The sequence below is a fragment of the Labeo rohita genome, chromosome 5 (genome assembly GCF_022985175.1).
Source record: "Labeo rohita strain BAU-BD-2019 chromosome 5, IGBB_LRoh.1.0, whole genome shotgun sequence".
NCBI lineage: Eukaryota > Metazoa > Chordata > Actinopteri > Cypriniformes > Cyprinidae > Labeo > Labeo rohita.
In genome coordinates this window covers 13,277,155-13,301,115 of record NC_066873.1, presented here as the reverse complement: position 1 = coordinate 13,301,115, position 23,961 = coordinate 13,277,155, and the positions used below count along the sequence as shown (strand labels likewise).

General features: G+C 37.5%; 1 protein-coding gene across 2 annotated transcripts in view; it reads left to right on the top strand.

Annotated features, from left to right (window-relative positions):
* The window catches only part of pappab (pregnancy-associated plasma protein A, pappalysin 1b), a 105,646-nt gene extending 82,049 nt beyond the window's left edge, over positions 1-23,597 (top strand). The window contains exons 17-22 of one of the 2 annotated variants that reach the window (XM_051111015.1): positions 2,872-3,064; positions 3,477-3,624; positions 5,481-5,596; positions 11,124-11,195; positions 12,610-12,708; positions 22,774-23,597. In XM_051111015.1, the coding sequence (XP_050966972.1) occupies positions 2,872-3,064; positions 3,477-3,624; positions 5,481-5,596; positions 11,124-11,195; positions 12,610-12,708; positions 22,774-22,878 (733 nt within the window). In that variant the 3' untranslated portion in view covers positions 22,879-23,597. Of the gene's footprint in view, positions 1-2,871; positions 3,092-3,476; positions 3,625-5,480; positions 5,597-11,123; positions 11,196-12,609; positions 12,709-22,773 lie in introns of both variants that reach the window. The other variant, XM_051111014.1, reaches the window with a different exon arrangement.
* The last annotated feature ends 364 nt before the right edge of the window (positions 23,598-23,961 follow it).

The following is a 23,961-nucleotide window of genomic DNA, read 5'->3' as shown; positions in this document are numbered from 1 at the left end:
TTACTTGGCCTGCGACCTGCATACGACAAGTGGTTTGGAAAATGGATAGAAGGATGGATGGATATTTATTCGGTGATAATTTGCTGACTGATAAAATCCTGTGCAGCCTGACTCCCAGAAGTTGTGGAAAGGCAGCCAGTCAGATTAGAGCTTGTCACTTTAGAAAGCGCTTGCCAGTTTTAAGTGCAGTATTCATCAGATGGTCCATGAGCAGACTGTGGGTGGGCCATGAGCCTTTTATTCTGAGAGCAGTCAATTATTAAAAGCTGTTTTAAGGCTGGAATACGCTATATGATTTTTAAATTGGTTCACTGGTGCATCTACCAACCCAGAAAATGTGAAAAAGAACCACCTTGTAAATTGTTTTGGTAAGTCTTTCTCTGCAAGCTTGTAAAAAAAAACAAAAAACGAGCTGCTCACATTTTGCTCCCCCCCCGTGACGTAGAAAGGGGGTCTTATTATAATATTACCGCCTCTTAATCTGCATGTTTCCACCCATGTCGCCGCCATTGCTTTTACACAAGCAACAACTGTGAACCAGTTCTAACGTCATGGCAAAAGTTAAGGTAGCATCAGACGAGCACAGAACACTATTTAGTGTCCCAGCTTCAGAGGAGACAAAAGAGCAGTGGATTTATTGATTTATTTACTGTATATTACACGCCTGCCACACAGATCTAATATAAACATAAACATTTTTTCCCAGCTGTTTACCTTCACAGACATAACCGACTGTTTTTGTAACGTATTCATTTTTTTTTACATAAACTTGTGTGTATTTGTATTTGTTTAAGCGCAATAAAACATGAAAGAGAATTTAGTTTTGTACTCACATGCTGTGTGACAGCCGTTTTCTGTGTGCATGCTTCAGATGTGTACGCTCAGAAAACTGTATATCAAAAGTTTAAACTAAAATGGGTTTAAAATGCTTGATTTCAGCACGATAGATATGATAATCAACACCAAACAGATGTTTTTTAGCAGTGTATCTGAGTTACAAGCTTGAAAGTCACAGACCAGTAGAGACCACGCCTACACCGGGGGAAAAACAGTCCAACGTTCTCCATTGACTTTGTATTGCGGAAAGCTGCTTCCTTGTCATTTCTGACTTTTAACAAAAAGCAGAACAATGTCTAAAAGCTGCTATGTGACAAGGTGTACAGTAAACAAGCTAAAAAACCCAGAACTACGATTGTATCCACTGCTGACCCCAAAAATTGTGCGTTTAAGGACACAAAAGTGTCATACTGTCCACTGGAGGGAAACTTAATCGTGTCAGGAAACAATCATTATTTTTAACCATGTCAAAGGATTATTTGACCACCCTATGTAAATCTAAGAAGAGGAGATATTTTGAGAAACAAAATTTTATTGGTCTACGTCAGTGCTACTTTTCCTTACCTTCCTTTTGCTGGAGAAATTATCCAACTTAATGGCTCAGCATGAAATACCCTGACATTCACAACTATGTGTATCCTTAAACGCTCGTTTTTTTTGGGAGGGGTCAACAGCTTTTAAAAAGGTAGTCCTGGGTTTTTTAGCTTGTTTACTGTACACCTTGTCACATAGCAGCTTTTAGACATTGTTCTCTTTTTTGTTATAAATCAGAAATGACAAGGAGGCAGCTTATACAAAGTCAGTGGAAAGCATTGGATTGTTTTCCCCTCCCCTTCCGCAAAAGCGGGTGGGGAGCAGCAGCTCATTTGCATTTAAAGAGACCTGCACGAAAACAACTTGTTTCAGCTCCCACTTAAAATAGGCATTTTCAAAATGATATAATAAATGATCTGTGGGCTATTTTGAGCTGAAATTTCACAGACACATGCTGGGGACACCTGAGACTTAGGTCTTGTAAAAAAAGGGCATCATAAGTCTCCTTTAAGAAAAACTAGGCTTCATACTAGGGTTGCCCTCGACTAAAGATTTTTATTTATACTATTAGTCACGCGTTTATTAATAAACCATATAAATCATAATAATAAGCCTATTGTCTACATAGCCTAATATGCGCTTAAGCGCACACAAGAAGCTTGCCACAGCACACCGGCAGATATAATAATTATGAATGTGTCAGGAAAAAACAGCAAGGAGACTGCATTTTAATAATTTGTTGATAAACTAGTGCTTTCTTTGTTTTCGGCTAAAGAGATGAAGTCGTCGACACTGACACTGATCATCTCTGCAGTTGTGATGTGCCTGTATGTAAGTTCACAGAGACTGAGATGGCAGAAAGCGTGTCCTGTTTGCTTGAATTATTTTACAAAGTGCACACAAATAAATGCAATGTCTTTACAGTTTCGAAAGATGTATTACTTCTATCTGTATGACCAAAAATGACAGAGTATTTTAAAAGCAAGGGACCGCACCAGCGCCTCCATCTGTCAGTAAGCGCTCTACTATGCAGCTTCCACACTCCGCACAGACACTTTTTCTAGGTTAAAATTCGATTGAGCTGCCATGTAATGTTGTTACTACTTACCTTTTTCAGATGAAAAGCCATGGATGTCCTGCCTGATGTACTATATTATCACACAGCCGTTAATGATCTGCCTGTCACAGACTGCATGACTACGCCATTCCTGTGGAATTATTTTTTTCTGCGACTAAGCAACTAATAAAATTTTGGTCAACCAAGACGTTTCTCGTCGACTAACAGTTAGTTGACTATTAGGGGGCAGCCCTACTTCATACACTGAAAAACTCTGACAACCCAGAATCAGCAGACAACTAGCGTCAATTCTTTCAGACCTCAAATCAGGGCAAAAACCTGGGCAAAAGTAATGCGGTGTATTCCAGGCTTTACATATTCAAAAACTATGATGGAGAATTCCACTAAATCTGTCTTTGTTTGTCTTAATGAACGTGTTGTAGGTCAGTGCCTGTGACATACCACAGGCGTGCGTTTAAGCGTCAGTGTACAGAGGATGGAACCTGGCAGTCGGGAGAGTGTGTGGCCGTCACATGTGAGCCGCCTCCTCCCATTTTCCACGGTACCTACAAGTGCACAAACGGCTTTCAGTTCAACAGTGACTGCTGGATCGACTGCAACAGGGCTAACCACACGGTGAGACAGCACAGCCGCTGCAAGCAGGTCTGTCGTGTTCTCTCTCTCCTCTCCTCGTTTTCTCTTTTCCTCCATCAACATCTCAGTCCATCACCTCCCATTACTGTCTGCAGCGCTTTCCATTCATCACGCGCACCCTATCACTCACTTTTAAGCATCACGATCGTTCTGTGCTGTCCCTCTGGCTATTCATCAGCAGCATGGCTGGTAGACTGACAGATCTTACATGTGCTTCATTTCATTTGTCAGCTACACAGCTTCTAATACGTAATATAGACAACTGAACCGTAAGGTCATGCCCATCTTTGACCTTCACCCTTATATCCAACCACATATGTTTTTTTGCCAAGTGGTGATGTTTAGTGAGCTTCCTGTCTGATGATTAATAGAAATGTTGCCTGTGTCTTTCCAGGGTCCTTCCACCAACGTGATCCGATGCAGAAAGGACGGGAACTGGACTGGTTCTTTTCGTCTTTGCCCCAACCTGACAGGCCAGTGCTCCATTCCGCAGAATCTCAGCCCAACTATCCATCTCAGCTGCAAGGATGGACATGGCATAGGTCTCTGTCTATCTGCTTTTCACTTCTTAAGCCCAAAACACACACAAGCATGCACTGCACTTGCAACATTGCCACAAGGGTGGTGAGTTATTTCACACAAATTTTCATACTCTGTTCTGTCTTAATCAGAGATCGAGTCAAACCCATCTGTCACATTTTATAGGAGAGCAGATTTTTGGTAATAACTCAATTTTGACTAAATATGTAGTTAATGTGTCTTGTCTTTGTGGGGCAGTATAGTAACCATTAACATAAACTGTCTCTCTTTTATAGTCAGTTTTATCTGTCAGGTGAAATATCAGTTTGTAGTGAATCTGAGCTAGTTTTTACTTTTAAATGTTAAATTCCATAACCTTTCACAAAAACAACGTAAACATAAATTTTGATTAAAAAATACATAAACAAATCATACCGATCCCTAATTTAAAACGGTAGCATACCTGAATCACATTTACAGTTGAAGTCAAAAGTTTACATACACCTTGCAGAATCTGCAAAATGTTAATTATTTGATCAAAGTAAGAGGGATCATATAAAATGCATGTTATTTTTTATTTATTACTGACCTGAATAAAATATTTCGCATAAAAGATGTTTACATATAGTCCACAAGATAAGATAATAGTTGAATTTCTATAAATAACCCTATTCAAAAGTTTACATATGCTTAAATTCTTAATACTGTGTTGTTTCCTGAATGATCCACAAATGTGTTGTTTTGTTTTGTTTCTTTGTTTTGTTTAGTGGTAGTTGTTCATGAGTCCCTTGTTTGTCCTGAACAGTTAAACTGCCCACTGTTCTTCAGAAAAATCCTTCAGGTTTTGAGATGCATCTTTTCATACTGAGGACAACTGAGGGACTCATATGCAACTATTACAGAAGGTTCAAACACTCACTGATGCTCCAGAAGGAAGCTCGATGCATTAAGAGCCAGGGGGTGAAAACTTTTTGAATTTGAAGATCAGGGTAAATGTAACTTATTTTGTCTTCTGGGAAACATGTAAGTATCTTCTGTAGCTTCTGAAGGGCAGTACTAAATGAAAAGAATATGATATTTAGGCAAAATAAGAAAAATGTACACATCTTCATTCTGTTCAAAAGTAATACATCACCTGAATCTGTAAAGGGTTTACTTTTATTTGTGTACACTCACCATATCAACAGACTTTTGTGTTTTTTCTTTTAAATAAAGAAAATATACAGGGTGTCCTTTCAATATATGTCCTTTGAGATATATATCTATAGAAAGCTTGAAATGTCTACTTTTAAATGAAGTAAGTCTTATCAAAGTCTTATGTTATCCTTCTGGAGCATCAGTAAGTGTTTGAACTTTCTGTAATAGTTGCGTATGAGTCTCTCAGTTGTGCTCAGTGTGAAAAGATGGATCTCAAAATCATACAGTCATTGTTGGAAAGAGTTCAAATACACAAAAATGCTGAAAAACCAAAGAATTTGTGGGACCTGAAGAAGTGTTCAGGACAAACAAGGGACTCATGAACAACTATGACTAAAAAAAAACACAGCTGTGGATCATTCAGGTGACAACACAGTATTAAGAATCAATGTATGTAAACTTTTGAACGGGGTCATTTTTATAAATTCAGCTGTTATTTTCTCTACTACATGTAAATGTTTTTTTATGTGAAATATCTTATTGAGGTCAGTACTAAATAAAAATATGATCCCTCTTATTTTGGTAAAATAATTAACATTTTGCAGATTCTGCAAGGTGTATGTAAACTTTTGACTTCCGCTGTATTTAATGGAACATATATTTTTAGAAAACTTAATTTTGCCCTGAAGCAGATGTCAATATACCATGCTCATGAATAACACCTGCCTGTGATGCCCAACAGGGAAGGAGTGTGAGGTGGCCTGTAGAGATGCTAGCAGCAGTGTGGTCCTCCTGCCCAATAACATGAGTGTTACAGCCGTGATGAAAGACCACTGGTGGAACCCACCCAAAGTTAAGGTGAGAGCACAAACATTGTGGGATTTGGGTGGGCTTTACTATAATAAATGTTTTGCCTTCTTAGTTTTATCTCATATTCTAAACTTTGCCATCATTTTGATAAATGTTACACTGAATTTGTTTAGTAAATGTTTGAGAACCTGGTTATAGTACAAGCTGAACCTTCAAACATTTCTGTAATTCAGTACCTATATTTAACACCATGGAGTATTTTTAACAAATGATTATGACTTAACTTCTCAGAAATCATCTACTGTGTGATAGTTCAGCAAAAGGTTGTAACCTAAGCACTAAAAGTAGTCAAAATAAACACCTTAAGATGTAAACACACCAGAGTAGTCGACAGTTGTTACTTAAAGCTTAAAGATTAATGCTCAGATTGATCATTAACAACAAAAATGGGCATGATAAATTTGTGCTCTAGGCTGTTACAAAATCCAATGCATCATTATGTTTACCTGACTGAAAAAGACTGGACCACACACACACGCTCATTCACACTGGTGACATTTGCCCTTTCCCCGTTCTTAGGAAAGCAGGGTTAACTTACCATCACATAAACCCCAAACTCTCTAACCCAAATGTTTCTTAGTCACAGTTACTGGTTCCAAAAACGCATCTGGGGGTAAATTCAGTGAGCTCAGCACATTCATGGTGAATAACACAAGACATTCTCAACTTTCTTCTTTTGTTTAATGGTGATTTAACATTCTTAAAGAACTGAAACAGAAATGCAGGGCGGGACCTATCGAGCAGCCCCGCCCACTTTTTTAAACAGCCAGTAGCGGTTTGTTTTTACCACGGCTTGAGCTGTTGAGCTCAGTAAAGCCACATTTGACAGCTTATGACAGCCACAGTCTAATAGATTACCCCTTTACATTTAATATTAAACTGTTGCTAAAGCAAAATGTGTAGCCATTTATGTTGGTGCATGGCGCCATTGTTATCTCTTCTACTCATTAGTGCTGTTTGTCTAACCGTTTCCCCTTTAATCTCAACCATATCGCTATAAAATACACCATTATGTGTAGAATTCAAATGGGTCTGATACGTTTTGTGACTCATGTGATCTGCTTTGTGCTATTGTGTCTCTGGACCGGAGCAGACTGTGTGTGCTCTGCGGCAGTTCGCGCGACACAACACAAAACCAGACTTAATTTGCCCCAATGGAAAGCATATTTACACTGTCTGAATCGTTCTCTATCCCCTATATAGTGCACTAACTGCCATTCACCATACAGACAATGCTAACTCTGTGAACAAGTGACCGATTTCAGCCACAGCACCTATTTTATAGTGTAGAGGGCGGGACGCTTCAGATTCTGGAGAGCATTTGATTGGACAGAAAGTTTGACGAGAAGCTGAAGTGCAGGGTGATGTCATCAAAATCATTTATCCATATTGGTGGAAGTTAGAGACTGAATATACTTCTGTGTGTTATACTTCTGAATATCTTCTAAATGCAAATTTTGTCATTGTTTTGGAGCGCACTTCTACTTGCTGGTTGTGCAGTCATTTTTAATCTCACATTTTAATCTTATATTGTTTGTTTGATGGTAAATATATTATTTTATTAACCTCAGTTATCTCAGTTTTTGGAACTGAAGGTTGAGGTTAAGGCTGGGTGATATAGCCAAAAAAATGATCACAGATTTTTTTTATATCAGTCGATATCAATAATTATCACAATAAATGTCTAATTTTTATTTATTTCAAGTTTAAAGGCAGATTTTTTGCTATGATGTGAAAGTTGTAAAACTATTAAAAATATTTTAAAGTTTTAAAGGCTTTAAACTATTATGGTCAGAACATTTCAAACACTTAAATCAAGAAACAGGTTTGTGTTGCCTGATAATAATAATAATAATAATAATAATAATATAACACTTTTTGTCTCTTAAAAATACACATTTGATAGTAGTTTCGGATGCAGATTTATGTTCATTATCAAAATCAGTAATATCTGTAAAAAATTGTAGCAACCTCAGTTTTATATGGTGAAATTTAATTATTCAAACTAATTATTCAAATTTTTTTTTTTTTTTTTTTTTTTTAAATTAACCACTGCTCTTCCATAGTAGCGTACATTTAGAACATGATAACAACAGTTAAAACCACAAATATAACACCTCAATACCATGGTAAAAATGTAATATGGTTTCTAAGTATTTGTATGAAAAACAGTAGTTTAAATACATTTAGTATAAATGCATAAACGCTATAGCTTAATCACAAAAAAATACTGTACTTATATTCCATTACTCTCATTCAGTACATTTAATACATGTCTACGTTCGGCACAAATATACCCACATTTCTGACACAGTACCGCTGTGCAGTTAGTGCTACTACAGTAAATCTATGGTAAATCATGGCAATTTGTAGATTAAAAAGCCTTCTGACTATATTGTTACACACAGTGTTTCTCCTGATTGTCTGTTTCATCATTTGTGTTCTTGGCTGAATTTGTGTTGTTCTTTCGTTTTATATCGAACTCTTGTTATCCTTTATCAAGGACATTTATATTGTGCAATAATTATCTTTGTGGATTTATCGCCCAGCCCTAGTTGAGGTTATCCGTTTTCTTATCCTGGGTATGTCACGCAACCTGCTTTCTGGAATACCCCAGAGGAGCATGACTGGAGGAAGGTGAAAGAAACACAAGACGGAGGTTTTGCTCCAAAGCAAATAATTGTCAGACCCACAAACAATCATTCCATCTGTACAATAACAGAATGAAGATGTGGCTGCATTAATATGTTTGGACATGGCCAATACTCGGGCACTTCCCCTCAGGAAGCTTTTGTCACAAAATATGTAGTAGACACAAACAAAAGCTTGAGACAGTAATAACGCATATTTCCTTTTCATATTTCCTGAGAGAGTCACAGACTAGACCTGGATTGCTTCAGAAACAATGAGTATGATGAATAGGCAAACCAAATGTTTTCTCCTCACCTCAATCTGCGGTCACTGATGACCAAAGAATGCTAAACCTTTGCAATGACGACATGGTGACTGTTAAAACCATTGTCGTATTCCAGATGTAGCATTCAAATGGGTCTTTCCTCTCACCAACACTCACTTTTACAGTCCTTGAGTCTGTAAGATGAGAAACAAGTGATGTTATCTCAACGGTGAGGTTTTTGCTTTGTGTCCTGCTGACAGATGCCAACCTCAAAAACAGCCTGTGATTCGTAGAAACTCATGGAAGGAGACAAAAGTGTGGCTGGTTTTTCAGTATCTTTGTGGAAACTAGTGATTTTCATATGACAGTATATCAATAGCTGTGGCTAGGGTCACAGAGGCCAGACAGGTCTCAAGGAATATCCATTTCCGCATTTACCATGTCATTCATTTATATATGGACTACTGAATGACGTTTTTGGGTGACGTCATGCCCGCCAGCGGTTATGAGGTTGTCTGGATTATTCATTCCATATTTGCATTTCCTTCTCTGTGCTGTTGTGGACGTTCTTTGGTGTGGTCGTGCTTTTCGTTCTTTTTCTATGTGGTCTGCGCCATGTGGTTCTTTACTTGATTGTTTAAGCTGCAGCGGAGCTTTAGGAAGCACAAACAAATTTACCGCCCTGCTATAGTTTCCTCCAGGCCTAATCCTCCATATCGTAGGTTTTCTCCGGGATAAATCAACCTTGCAAGGGGATTGACCCAACAAGGTCCTTGGAGTTTCTTCACAGAATTTGTTGGAGATCGAATCTGCGCCGTTTATTTCTGTCATTTTTATTGATAGCGTTCAAATGCCGAGACTTGGAGGGAAACATCCTGCTGTATGTACGCATCTGGTTCTCCATAAATCAGGCGGTATGAGCTTGGAAGCCAACAGGAAATGTTGTGCCTTGACCGTATAGGACGGAAAATACGAAAGGCCTTAAAAAGTGTAAAGCGGTCTCTGATGCAGATAGTATAAAAGTCTATTTAATAGAAGGCAGGTAGCACTGGTGCAGCGCAAGCCTGCGGAGCAACTATAAAAACAAGCACAAGTTCAGGAGCAGACGGTTTAAATTAGGCCTTGAGTAAACAAGCCGCTTGGGTCCTTGGTGTGACACTGAATACTAAACGTGTGTGTATGTGTGCGTGGACGGCCACAGTTGGCCAGCAGGGCGAAGGCCTGCTTTCTTGGAAATGTTCTGTTTACGCTCAGCCTTTCCATTCCTCATTGCATCTGGAGTTCCCCCAGACCGCGTCATTTCACCTCTCCAAACATCCTCTCTACCTGCGCTAACCCAGGAGGCTGAGCCGCCGAGGTCCGCCGCTCCCCTTTTGCTTTCCTCAGCAGGGGTGGGAGCTTTGTAGCACTCCTGGAGTTTAATGAGTCCCCTACTTAGCCAAGCTCTTAAGACTGTAATCCTTCAAGCCGAGCTCTTTCATTGATTCCTAGCTGATTTAAGCATCGCCACCGGAACACTGAGCTCATAGAGGATTTTATTTGTTTGTGTTCTATGTGTTAGGCTAAGAAATCTGTCAACAAACAGAGCAAACGTTCTCCACATTCAGACTGAGATCCCTGCCAGCCTGAAGGCTTATTAGCGATTCTTGCTAAGGGTTTAAACAAACCCCTGACCCTGTGTGCTGAACCTCAGCGGGTAACTCATCCTGTGGTGTGCGGTAGATATCAGTGATGCCTCAAATCATGAGTCCTTTTGAGGGAAGCTGTGCTGTTACTTTTTAGGTAAACAAACTCAAGGTTTTGGGTTGCCAGGTAAGGGTTTAAATGCGCTTTAAAATGTAGGGATCAGAATATTACAGAGGCTTTGAGGTCTGACATGTAAGCAACTACACAGAGCACTAAAGAAAAATGCTAAAAATGTCCACATTACCTCTGCACCTGTATTGCAACTAACCAGTGGTGTTTCCTCAGAGAAAGCAAGGGAGCAAGGGAGGACAGTGTTTCTTTAGAAAAATATATTGTTTAAATTGTTACTTCCTTAAGTTATTATTTTGGAATAAATATAAAATGCTTAAAGAAAATGCTTAAAGAAATCTTGATGAGATTCATACTTGGCTTTACTAAATAGAAGATTGATTAGACTGTTAATGTAAAAATATATAATGAAATTGTTCATACTTTCTTTCTGTAAGTAATGTTTATTTAACCAAGAAAATGTGGCAGGGACATGATTTTACATTTGACCGCCTACCACTGCAACTGATCAGTTATTGAGTTTTGTGTAGGCAAAATGTATCACATACATTTTCTTGTCAATTTATCTAAAAAAAACAGCTGAAACAATTTCCCTCAGGAATTTCACAATTAATTACAAATAAAAAACAAATAATGCATCAAATTAAACAGGAAATTTTGAAGTGGAAAGACTCGGGTAGTATTTTCTTGTAAGATATAGTCCAGTAATCTTTGTTTTATTTTATTTAAATCCTTTTTTTAAGTGTTGTTGAAAAACCCTCACATTGCTGTTTGTTTATTTAATAGAACTGTATTATCTGAAGACCTTGTACATTGTTAACTCTAAATATTAAATTTGTTATTCTGTCATCTTCTCTCATACAGAACATTGTATGCACCATGGGACTAAAGTGGTACCCTAGCCCAGAGGCCCTTCGTTGCATAAAGGGATGCGAAGTAAGACCTGCCTTGCATATTTCTAATATATTTATATATATTATTTATTTTCTTCATAATTAAATTTAATAAAGAAATTATTCAGATTGTTTTTATTTTATTATACTTATATGTTGATATATTTATCAGCTATTTTTATTTAATTTGTATTATTTAATTTGTATTATCTATTATTTAACCTCATTGTATTTATTTAATGAATTTGAATGGATTTATTTTTATTATTCAGTTAAGTGTCTGTTCACTATATCTGAACTCCCATTGTAAGTTTGCATGAGAACAACATTATGCCCCTGATAGCGGTTTCAAGGTAATCTCCCAGCCATAGCTTGAAGCTCTATACAATCATGGAGGTCTGTTCTCTGGAGCCTGACCTTGAACAGTTGTTTCTGCCATCTTCTCACGCTCTTTGAAGTCTAATACATAAATAAACATGCTGTGCTTAGTGTCTTCCTCTCCTTTGCTCTTTGGGCCAGTCTAGCCTAATCTGAGTCAGGTTTAACAGGGCCAACAAAAGCAGACAAGTGGGATTTGTTACCACCTTTGTTTTTAAGAGCAATTTGTTTTCTTTTTGCATTTTAGACGAACCTGGAAACCTCATTTAGCGGGTATCACATTCCCAACTTCCTCAAGTGAGAATAAAAAAAAAAAACGGCTACCTTCTCCTAGAAGGAGCTTTTGAAAAATCATTTGCCTCTGAAAAGGCTAAACTGACGTTTTTACATTTACTGCACGTTGCTCTTTGAAGAAACGTCATTTCTTCAAAACCCACGCGACTTTTCTTGCCAAAGACACTGCGCTGCTATTCTGAAAGTGCGATTAATCTGCACCTCTCTCTCATTTATAACAAGTCTTGCTGTGGCGGTGAGATGACCAGTCCATTTTTTATTTTCGGGCCAGAGCGGCAGACTTTTGAACCCAACTCATCCTGACCCAGTTTCAGTGGGTGGTAATTAGCAGACCTCTGAAAGCTTTTGGGTCGGGCCAGAGAGATGATTTCAAACTGGAAAAGGTCACAGGTGTGTTGGGCAACCTTTTGTGCCTGTCAAGATGGAAATGTGTAGTAACTCCCAAGGGAGACACATATAAGTTTAATAGGGCTTCGGTTTCCCCATTAAAAGCGGCCTCCACCATCCACAAGCCCGGGAATACTAACTCAATTTTTCCAGGGCAACATAATTGCAACAGACTCAAGTCTGTGTGTCTATTTTTACACAGTTGTGGATGTACGCAAGTGTGAATGGCTGTCTCTTTATTTCGTGCCTTCTGGTTTTATGTGAGTTTATTGATGGAGTTTATGGGGGAACACATTATCATTTGACAATGAACCACAAGAAGAGTTTATTTTATGTTATTTGTGTTTATGTGTTTGGTAATTGTATGTCACAGAGCAGTTTTATCTGTTTCTCACCAGCCGTTCATGGGTGATAATTACTGCGACGCCATCAACAACCGAGCGTTCTGCAACTACGACGGAGGAGACTGCTGCCATTCTACTGTTAAAACCAAAAAGGTACGTTTTTTTTTTATTCTTTAGAGGTTTAATTAGTCAAATTCCTTGTTTACGCTTCAAGAAGCGGTAAATAAACAGCTGTAAAGGGCATAATCTGCGCCGTTACTGCAGATTCAGACAGGCTAATATGTCTTGCGTTGTAATAATTATCTTCTTGGAGAGGAAATTTTTAAGGACACCCACAGAAGCGGGGGAAACTCTCTGAACCCTACCCACAATGCATTGTAGACGTTGTAGATGAAGCACGCACATATATGTTTGGGTGTTTTTCCAAAGCCATGGCAACAAACGGTTGCATATAGCATTTCCATATGGACGCTCACCTCGCTTTCCAACAAAGAGAAAGATCCGTGAGCTTAATCCCGAGGGTGGTAAATAGCCCTAGAAAGGCTTTTTCTGCACGCTTGTGTACTGTTCTTTTTCCAATGGACTTGTCATCCTCTTTCACTTGATCCTCCCTTGCTTTTTCCTTGAGCAAGTTTTCCTGGCTGCCAGAGAAAGTGAACTTCTCTTTTGACAGACAAAGAATGAAGTAACTTCTCCAAAGTTACAACAGCGAACTCTGGAAGCACACTGGATCGCTCTACCCGCGCGTGGTGCCAGAACAAAAAAAGTTGGCATGTGTGATGACGCATTTCCCGGCAGAGTACACAACTTGTTGTGAAAGGTCTAGAAACGGCAGTTGGAACTGGACCCTTAACATTTAAAGGCAGCTGTAAATCATATAGAAACGTGTAAACTCAGGGGGCCGTTTGCTTTGTCACGGCAGAGGATTACCCAAGCAAATAATAAAACTAACTGCACATCCTCCTCCTCTCAGAAGCCGGCCGATGCATTGTCAGTCTTGAAATTGTGCTAATAAGTGGCTGGGAGTAAGGAGTTTGACTTTCTTTGTAAGTTTAGAACAAACAAAAGTTTTACAATATTCACATATGAATTCAGAAAGCTTGCTGCCAAAAGCAAATAATTGAGCAAATTGCTCCACCGCAGGGTAAGCGCGTCTGCCCAGTGTAATTTTTGCACTCGGAGAAGCCAATAAATGCTTAATTTTCATCTTTGCCGTGGCATTTTAAGGAGTAATAATGCATTTTATTACTTTCATTATGTAATGGCTATCGTGTTCACCCAGTTGACCCTGTGCTGAGCTCCACCTCTCTTGGCTGCGTTCTCTATCTCAGATAAGCTTTATTTAAAGATTTCTGTGAATAACGTCATTTTCGTGTAAAATGTGAGCGGGAATGATTTGTGACATTTCAGGCCTTTTTATCTGACTTTTTTTGTAAAACTATGCAAGTAACATGATTGAACTGTAGCAATTTCACATCAGAATTGAGGCAAACACTTCTCAGAGTCAGCTGAAAAGAGCAAGGACTCATTTGAAAGTGATTACCGTAAGTAAACAGAACTGTTCCTAACATTTCTACAATACATTCAGTATGGTGCTGTGAACTAATTACCATCCACACTACAGTGATCTTGAGCATTTCATAAACGAAAACATGTTGATGTTTCTCTTGAAAAAATAATAATTGTTTGCACTGATATTTTTCATTTGGCATTGAGGGTGACATAATTCATTAACATCAACTTAAGATGAAGATTTAAAAAGCAAAACAATAATGGTTTCATCACTGGGTGGGTTAGGTGCTGTATTTTTGTAGAGTTTCTGTGTTAAAATTGTGCTAAAAGGTTTAAAGCTTTCACTTCAAATTAACCTTGTTTGGTTCAAATGAACCAGAAAAGGAACCATCTGGAACTGACCCCAGTGCTTTTAGTGTTCATAATATACAGTAAGTGTAATTAAAAAGGGTCATCATAAAAATTAACTAAACCACAAACCGGTTTTACCCAGAAGGGTTTTTTTTTAATTAATGGATTAATTAAATGATTATTATTTATATATGTTATATATACAATTTATTATAATTATCTTTTTTTTGTTTTTTTTTTTTTCTTTTTTTTTTAACTTAGCGGGTAAAACTACCCCAACACACATAAACTTACACTACTGTTCAAAACTTTAGGGTCAGTAACATTTTAGTAGAGATTTTAATGATTCAGCAAGGGCACAATAAATTGATCAAAAGTGACAGTAAAGACTTTTATAATATTACAAAGGATTTCTATTTCAAATAAAATCTGTTCATTTGAACTTTGATTTCTGAAGGATTATATAACACTGAAGACTGGAGAAATGGCTGTTGAAAATTCAGCTTTTAAAATATGTTAAAATGTATTTCAGTTTTACAATATTGCTGTTCTTACAGTATTTTTAAATAAATGCAGCCTTGGCGTATGGAAGTCCGTTTCCGCCACTGAATAAAAAATAAAAGGTAACTGCGACTTTAGTTTACTTTAGACTTTCGACTTTAGACTTTTATCTCGGAATTCTGACATTTTTTCTCAGAATTGTGAGATATAAACTCATGATTGTGATTTATTAATTCAGAAGAAATAAAGTCACAGTTCTGTGAAATGAAGTCAGAACTGCAAGATATAAACTCACAAGTCTACTTTTTTCTCAGAATTGCTCGCAACTGATCCTTCCCAAATACCTGCCCTCCTTAGTCAGTTGCTTAGTCTGACAAACACACAATGAAAAATACAGTATATTGCGCAGCAAAGAGAAAACTGACAACACGCCAACAAACAAGACAGAGCAGGTTACTTCTGTTATGAAACAATGTCTCAGCTTTAAAATGTTGTCATTTTTTTAAGAAATTCCAACAAAAACTTTAAGTGCACCGAAGTTAATGTACTCTCCTGTCTGATTTATTTGTTTGGACAGAATGGTGGATTCTGCGCTATGATTGGTCAAATCGCCTGTCAGTCAAGCTGTTTGCAAAGGGTCAAATGTGACTCTTTTTCTCAGAATTGCAAGTTTATATCTCTGATTCTCTAATTCTGATTTTATAACACACAATTGTGAGTTAAGTCAGAATTGTGAGATATGAAGTCGCTGCTCTGAGAACATTTATTTCTCACAGTGAGTTTTTATAACACAATTCTATGGAAAAAAAAGTCAGAATTTTTTTACTTTTTATTCAGTAGAGGAAATGGGCTTCCATATTGGTGAGCATAAGATTTATATTAAAAACATTTGAAAACGTTTTACAATTTTAAACAGTTGTGCACATTAGGAAAGATCAAAGTTAAGCTTGCCTGAGAACATGGTATGACTGGTCAGTAGCATTTTTAAGAGTAATATTTCAACCTCCCAATAAACCATGTTTATAGTGTGCTAAAGTTGTCATTTACTTGTGACATATATATACACTCTAAAAAATGCTGGGTTAAAAACAATGCAACTTGGGTTATTTGGCAACCCAGCGCTGGGTAAATATTGGACAGAACACACGCTGAGTTATTTTGACCCAGCTGATTGGGTTAAATGTTTTTACCAAACATGCTGGGTTATTTTATTTAAGTGAGCCATTGTTTAAAAATGATTATATTGCTGGCTTGAAATGGTCTGGAACTTACAAAAACACACAGAATTACTAGAGGCAACAGCAATAATCAAAAGATTAACATTTATTATTAAGCAAGAACACATGGACAAAATACAAAACAAATTGAATTTATTTGGTTGAAAACAGCATAGTTTACAATATTACATATATTTAAACTTGTTTAACAAGCATTTCAGACATAAAAAATGTAACATTTAAAAGTAGCATTTTCATTTTATTGTATTCAACCATTCTCTGTAATCGCTTTTTACCGAAATAGCGCTATTTCTCACGCACGTGTGTTGTCGAAATTTGAGCCGGTGAAGGGCTGCTGTTCGCTGGTGTAACTGCAAACTTCAGACCACGGCCTCACGTTTCACTCGCAGCTGAAAGATGCCGTGACTGGCTCCAAAACCTCCCCATAAACAAACATACTGACATTAGAGAACATATTTCAACATCAAATTAAATTAAACTCAGTACTATAACGAATAAAATCCATTTATTTTATGCAAGCCAAAAGTCCATCATGCGAAGTGACGCAGCTGACTGGCATCTCGTCCTTATGTTGCGTTGCGTAAAATAATACAATTTACAGCACAGAAAAGACTGTATAAATGATATAAAATGTATACAAACCTTTATTTCACTAAAGAAGTGCACCAAATCAGCAGCGCTGAGAACCGCTCTCTCCCGTAGAAGACTGAAAAACCCGCGCTCTGACTGTAACTCAGCATCTGGGATGTTTCGTCAGAGACAGGCTCAACCCGGCATTTGGGTAAAAAAAAAAAAATAACCCAGCACCTGGGTAAAAATATTAAAAACAACCCAATAAAATGTCCCAACAGGCTGAAGCCAGCATTTGGGTTAAAAAAATAAGCCAGCATTTTTTAGAGTGTACTTTTATTTTGTATGGGAGCTACAAAGATGTCATTATCCACAGTGACCTGAAAAAGGTAGATTGGGGTCATATCAGGTCCTAACAGACAGCACTGCAGTGATGTTTTGATTTCTCTCCCCATTTGATGGTTTATTGGATTTAGTAAACAGAATTTGGTGGCTTCCCCCGGAGCTCTGTGGGCTTGTGTCGTTTTCGGTGGTCTTCGGTGGGCTGTTTTCATTGTTTCTTTGGAAGGACTGTATATTTTTCAATCCAGTGTTCCAATAACTGACAGTATACATTGCTTGTATTTGTCAGGGCTCTTGTCAGCCAAGGTCTTTTCCTCCCAAATGCACCATCAATAGCGGATAACTGCCCTCACAAGCCCCACAGAGCAATTAGGAAAAACTAACCCGGGCCTCTGACGTGCTACGAGCAGACAGAAAAGCAACATTGACACAAAGCATCCTATTAGTTTGCTGGACTTGAGGATGACCAGGATTTGAATCCATGCCTTGTAATGATGAGGTCTTCCATTTTAGTGGTGAGGTCATGACGGGAGAACTTAATTTGCTTCCAGTTGATGTGTCTAATGGTGCCGCTAAACAATTTTCTACCAAAGTCCTCCAGATTTCTGTGCACCAGTGTAGCTTAAACGTGGAATTGCACCCTATATATGAAACTACATTGCCTTCCATTGTGTAGAGAGCACTGAGGAGCGATATAGAAATGACATTTCAGGAAAATTGTCGTATGTCAGTTGTAGGATCTCAACTGGTGCATCCAACCCAAATGCAGAGTACATTAACTAGCTAAAAATGGTTTGTTTGTGCAGTAAATTATTGGTTACCGTCAAATTTCAAGAGACATTTACAAACCAAACATTCAAACTATAAAGACAATGTGCTGCTAAATATGACTATAGTTTAGAGTTTGTTTTTAAGGACATTTTCTGTTTATTTTTGTGTCTCAAACAGTCTTGGTACTGTGTTGGGTTGCCAGTTGTTCATTTCAGTCTGTAAAATTTGAGTTTTGACTCAACTAAACTTATTTTTGTGTGACAAAAACAAACAATATTAAATCATTTCTGAATGAGCTTTATTACATTTGTTCAAATCTACAGAGGCTACTGAGGAATCACAGTTCCTCTACCACCGTCCTAATGACAGCAATACAGAAAAGGTCAGATGTTGTGAGAACATTCAGCGGTTGCAAGGTTTGCTGAAGGAAAAGTGCACTGACAGCTCAGCTTACTGTCATAAGCTTCCTGCAGACTTCTCAACCTCACTTCTTTCAAGCTTATGTCAGAGTTTGTCTGACCCTTGTGAAATGCTGATATTTATACTATCCAGATGTCATGGTCTCAGGGGCATGAACCGAACATTAAAAGTAAGCTTGCTTGCATTGGCGTCACCTAACGTCAGTTCAGAAGTCATTTATTTGGAAGCAAACAGCATATTAGCTGTAGCTGGACAAATTCATGCTCTAATACCTTGAGTATTAAACTTCGGGTGGGTAACTCATCATGTGGTGTTTGTGCCACAGATAATTAGACTTCATATAATCCTTGCTTAACATTTCCATTGTAGAAGTAAAAAAAAATAGTGTAAAAAGGAAAATAGTGTAAAACAAATGTAAAATAAAATATAATAAAAATAACGTTTTTCAGATATTATTTTAATCATTCCTTTTGGCTTTGGTACAATAACATTTTTTTTTTCTTTTTTTTCCAAAAGCATTTTTTGCTTTTGCACATAGGCCTATAGTGTGTCTTTAAATGAAATTAAATGTTTTAATGTTAATTTCAGTGTTTGTTAATGCATTATTAAAATCAAAAGACATGTTTGTGAACATAAGTTAATGCACTGTGAACTAACATGAACTAACAATGAATGGCTGTTTTTCTTAACTAGCATTAACAAATAAATACTGTAATAAATGTATTGTTCATTGTTCGTGTTCGTTAACACATTAACATTAACTAATGGAACCTTATTGTAAAGTGTTACTGCTTTTTTTCTTAGTGTTATTTTAGTATCATTGATATACATTTATAGTTTTATAAATTAGTTTTAAGGTGCATATTTTATGTTTATGATATTTTCATATTTACATTTTAGTTAAATTTTAGTCATTTAGTTGCCATTACTACTACTACTACTACTTTTATGATTATTATTAATGTCTGTATAGTTTTTTATTCATTTGATTTCAGTTTTAGTTATTTTAGCACATCAAGTTAAACTTGATAGCAATTAGGTTAAAAAAAGTTTTTATATTTCATTTTAGTTAAAGTCCCCCGTAGTCAAAATTTTTATCCCTTAAAACTGATCTTTGATCATCAGAATGACATATTTAAATGTTTTTTTCTTGTGAAAATAATTTTCTCATGTTTTAAAACAACTTTAATGTAATCTACACCCTTTGCCTCATTTACTATACGTGGATCTATGAATATGCAAATTAGCATATTTTCCCCACGCAGTCACACCAGCCAGAGGCCCGTGATCCACTAACTGAACTGTAGTGAACGCGATATAATGGCGAAACACGGATGATGACTGATAAAACTATGTTTTTACTAGCGGACAACTACAGCAGATACTGTAACATTTGTTAAAGTTATTTACTTGACAATGTTGTGCTCTCAAAATGCCTTGAAGGCTCAAATGCAGCTTAGTTTGTGATTCCAGTTCGCGCCCACGAGCATATGCGAGTAAAGTGCAGACGGCAATGCGGGAGAGGTGCGTCTGACTCCGGGCTACTTTTACACTGTTGCCGCGGGTTATTTTTCAAGTTAGCGGTTGTTCTCTATTTATTGCTTTATATGCTCTATTATATGCTCTATTTAATATTTGGTTTTGTGCTGATAATCCTATTGGTATATTTTGCGTGCTAATGATAGGAATCTGTCCTTTGACGTGATTTGTTACTTAAGTTTGTAATGTAGCAAAAAAGGGCAGTTTCAAACTGCATTTCTGTGACAGCCTTTGGGAGACTACAGTTTTAAGGAGAAAATACTCAGCAATGGTGTTGGTTAATGGACTGGTTTGTCTAAAAGCATATTAAAAACACCACATAGACAAATAAACAACATAAAATTTGTAGTTTTCACCACTGGGGGATTTGTGTGTTTATTTGGCCTTTTTACTTTCTTTCATTCTTTTTCATGGTTAACAACAATAAGTCTGGGTACTTGGCTTCAAAATATTTAAAAACCTCTGATCTAAGACACTTGATTTCAGATGCAACTCAATGTTTTGATGAAATGTTCGCATTCGCCTTTGCACTGTACTGTTGTCGAAACTTCAAGAAAAAAAGCGGCCAGTATTTTTTCATGAAAGATTTTTGTTTTGCAGTGTTTTGTTTGTTTTCCCTGGAAACAATTCAGGGATGGCTGAGGGCAACGAAAACATTTCGAAGACACACATACACACGCACACTTAACAACTGGAGAAGTGTTGGTCGGTTGTAATGAGGAGTGTGGCAATGGAGGGAATGTTGTCAGCCAGAGTTTGTGGGCACTATGAATGGACTAGATTTACAGTTGGGAAAATCCCCTACAGTGGATGGGGACACCAAAAGGAAAGGCCTGTGTATTTCACAGGGCAAGGAGAGGGCATTCCTTCCCTCAACGCTCCGAACACAAGAGATCCCTTGTTCCTCTGTATACATATACGCTCTTGCGTTCCCTCTTTTTTCACTCCGCGCTCACACGGATCCAAGCGCGCTTGCACCGATCTGACAGTGCGCGCATACAGTATAGCTCACAGGGACTGAAAATATACCTCTTTCTGTTTGACATCAAAAGGACAAACAAGCTCAGATGAGCATACCGTCGCATTAATGTAAAGTAGAAGTGCAGGTGTGGATCATATTCTCAAAAAGTGAATTCCATTCCGTGGAGACCAATGGTTCTATGGAATTGTTTTCGCTGACAAACAGTGATTTGAAAAACGCAGTGTTCCGCATCCTTTTTTTCCCAAATGGTAAAACAGTTAGAACTACATAAAAGGATAATAATGTTATTTATAAAATGAGAGCACATCGTGCTTTGGTCAGAGACTTCATTAAACCCACACACGCATTCAGCTCTTACCGTATCTAATTTGACAAAAGTGCAAGAATAATTTTGATCGATATTTGATAAATCACATCTCACCACAATGGTCAATTGTAAGGAATTTTCCTACCATTTTTCAATTATGTTCTTGAAAAAAAAAACTTAGTTTGTTTCCTTTTTTTTTTTTCATTCTTTGAACTTGTGACATTTACATTTATTCATCTGCACTGTTAAAAAAAATCAGCTTGTAAATGTAAAAAAATTATTGGAGTACTTTTTACAAGAAAATACTATTTCAGTCTTTCTACTTTAAAATATTGTTTAATTCATTGTTTCATGAAGTTTCTTTGAAATTATTTGTATAATGTAAAGACATTTTTTAGTGTAACAGATGCACTTATCCAAAGTAAATGAAAAATTGCAATTCATATTTATATCAGATTTAGGGAGGAAAATAGTCATTTTAAGTAATTGCTCTTTCTTAATAACTTCAAGGATTAGTTCACTTCCAGAATAAAAAATTCCTAATAATTTACTCACCCCAATTTTTTTCTTCAGTCGAAAAGAACATAAGGTTTTTGAGGAAAACATTCCAGGATGTTTTGTTCCATATAGTGGACTTCAATGGGAGCCAACAGGTTGAAGGTCCAAATTGCAGTTTCAGTGCAGCTTCAAAGGGCTTTTCACGATCCCAGCCGAGGAATAAGGGTCTTATCTAGCAAAATGATCATTTTCTAAAACAAATCTAAATTTATATACGTTTTAACCACAAATGCTCGTCTTGCACTAGCTTGACCTCACGCATTACAAAATCACATTGGAAAGGTCACACGTGATGTAGGCAGAAGTGCCGAACATTCATAGAAAGTCAAACGTTCTTTGCAAAAACAGGTAAAACATCAATGTTGAACGATTTTGAAATTGGAGGACAATAATGAGATTTTTCACCCTACCCTTCATTTTTGAACCGAAGTACAAAGACAAAGAACTAACCGCATGTGACTTTTCCAACGTGATTACATAATATGTGAAGTCGAAGACGCACATTGCAGAGCTAGTGCAAGATGAGCATTTGTGGTTAAAACGTATATACATTTTCTTTCTTTTTTTTTTTGTTTTTTAGAAAATGGCCAATAGTTTCGCTATATAAGACCCATATTCCTCAGCTGGGATCATGTAGAGCCCTTTGAAGCTGCACTGAAACTATATGGAGAAAAATCTTGGAATGTTTTCCTTTCTTTTTTCGACTGAGAAAAGAAAGTCATGAACATCTTAAACAACATAATAGATCTCATAAAAATGAAAATTCTGTCATCATTTACTCACCCTCACCATTTAAAATGAACCTGACTTGTGGAACACACAACGTGCTTTTACTTTTTTTTTTTTTTTTTTTTTTTTTTTTTGTTCAGTGTCCAATGTTGTTTGGATCCCAATGTTCTTCAGTTTTTTATGTTCCACAGAAGAAAGAAAGTCATACAGGCATGAGGTTGAGTACATTATGGAAAACTTTTGATTTTTGGGTGAAGTATCCGTTAGATCAGAATCTCCAAAATATGATTAATAAAACACACTGAACCTTGTCTGCTGTCCTAACACTGATGTAAAATAGTGAGATCATCACTTCAAACTCTTGAACTTAACTCTCTTTGATATTTTTTCTGTGCCAGGTGATTCCATTCCCTATGTCATGTGACATGCGAGAAGACTGTGCGTGTCGAGACCCCGACGCCCAGGAGAACAGCAAAGGAGTCCGCCACAGGTCCATTGGCTGAGCTCGGCACCCCTCGTGGCACCCAGGGGGCCTGCTGGGAAACCATTCTTCTCTACATGCTGCTTATAAGAGGGCCTTTCCACTCACACCGCACTCCAACATGCCCTCGTTTCCTCATCAAACAGCAACAACTTAAGAGGGTATGACACTCAAAAACAAACAACCAACCGAACACATCAACAACAGGTTTCGCAAAAGGACAAGAAGTGGAAGTTTATATGAATGACTTATGGCAATAGCAACCGTAGATGTCATCAAACTAAAGCTCAAACAAGCCTGGGCTGACAGTTTTGTTGTTTTATGTTTGCTTTCATTGATCATTATTTGTAAAACGCAACCATGGCAATGTTGTTTTTATGTAGAGCCAGAGAAAGAAGGGGGGGGAAGGAAAAAAATGCAGCTGTTAATGTTTGACTGTAGTCAGATGATTGGGATAATTCCAGTCGAGTCGAATCAAGACCACCAAACTAAAGCCAACTGATGAATGAGAGGACCTCTGATGTTTTCACGACGCCCCATAACACCTGACCTCCGAGACTGTCTCAATGAAAGTTTAGTCATTCGCTGCGTCCTCTCGTATCAGCTGTTCTCCGTGTTCTTGTATTTATCAATTCTGATATCAAAGATGGACCTTAACGTCAAATCCAAATTTGTGTCACACGAATGGCTTGCACTCCTCTGAATGTTTGAGCTGCTCGTACTCACTACGAAACGTACAAATCTGGCTGACGACCTCAGCGCCTGTATGAAACATTGAGGGATGATGGGAATGTTTCACAGTGTATAGGAAGATGTACGAGTGCAGCTGCTGTGGCCCTAAATCACAAAATCCTGTATATCAGCAAGAAATGCACAAATCTGATGCCGAAAAATCATCAGAGGAGGTGTTGATCCAGTGAGTTACATCCAGAGAGAGAGAGAGCTTGTGAAAGAAGTTGTGTTAGCACAGCTGTTGCTGCTAGTTTTTGCTGCTGTGGCCATGCAGCCAATTCAGTCTATGGACAGCCATAGATTTTACCTCTGGTCAAAATGCAGTTATATCACACATTCATACACATGCAAACAGCTTTATACATGTAGATCT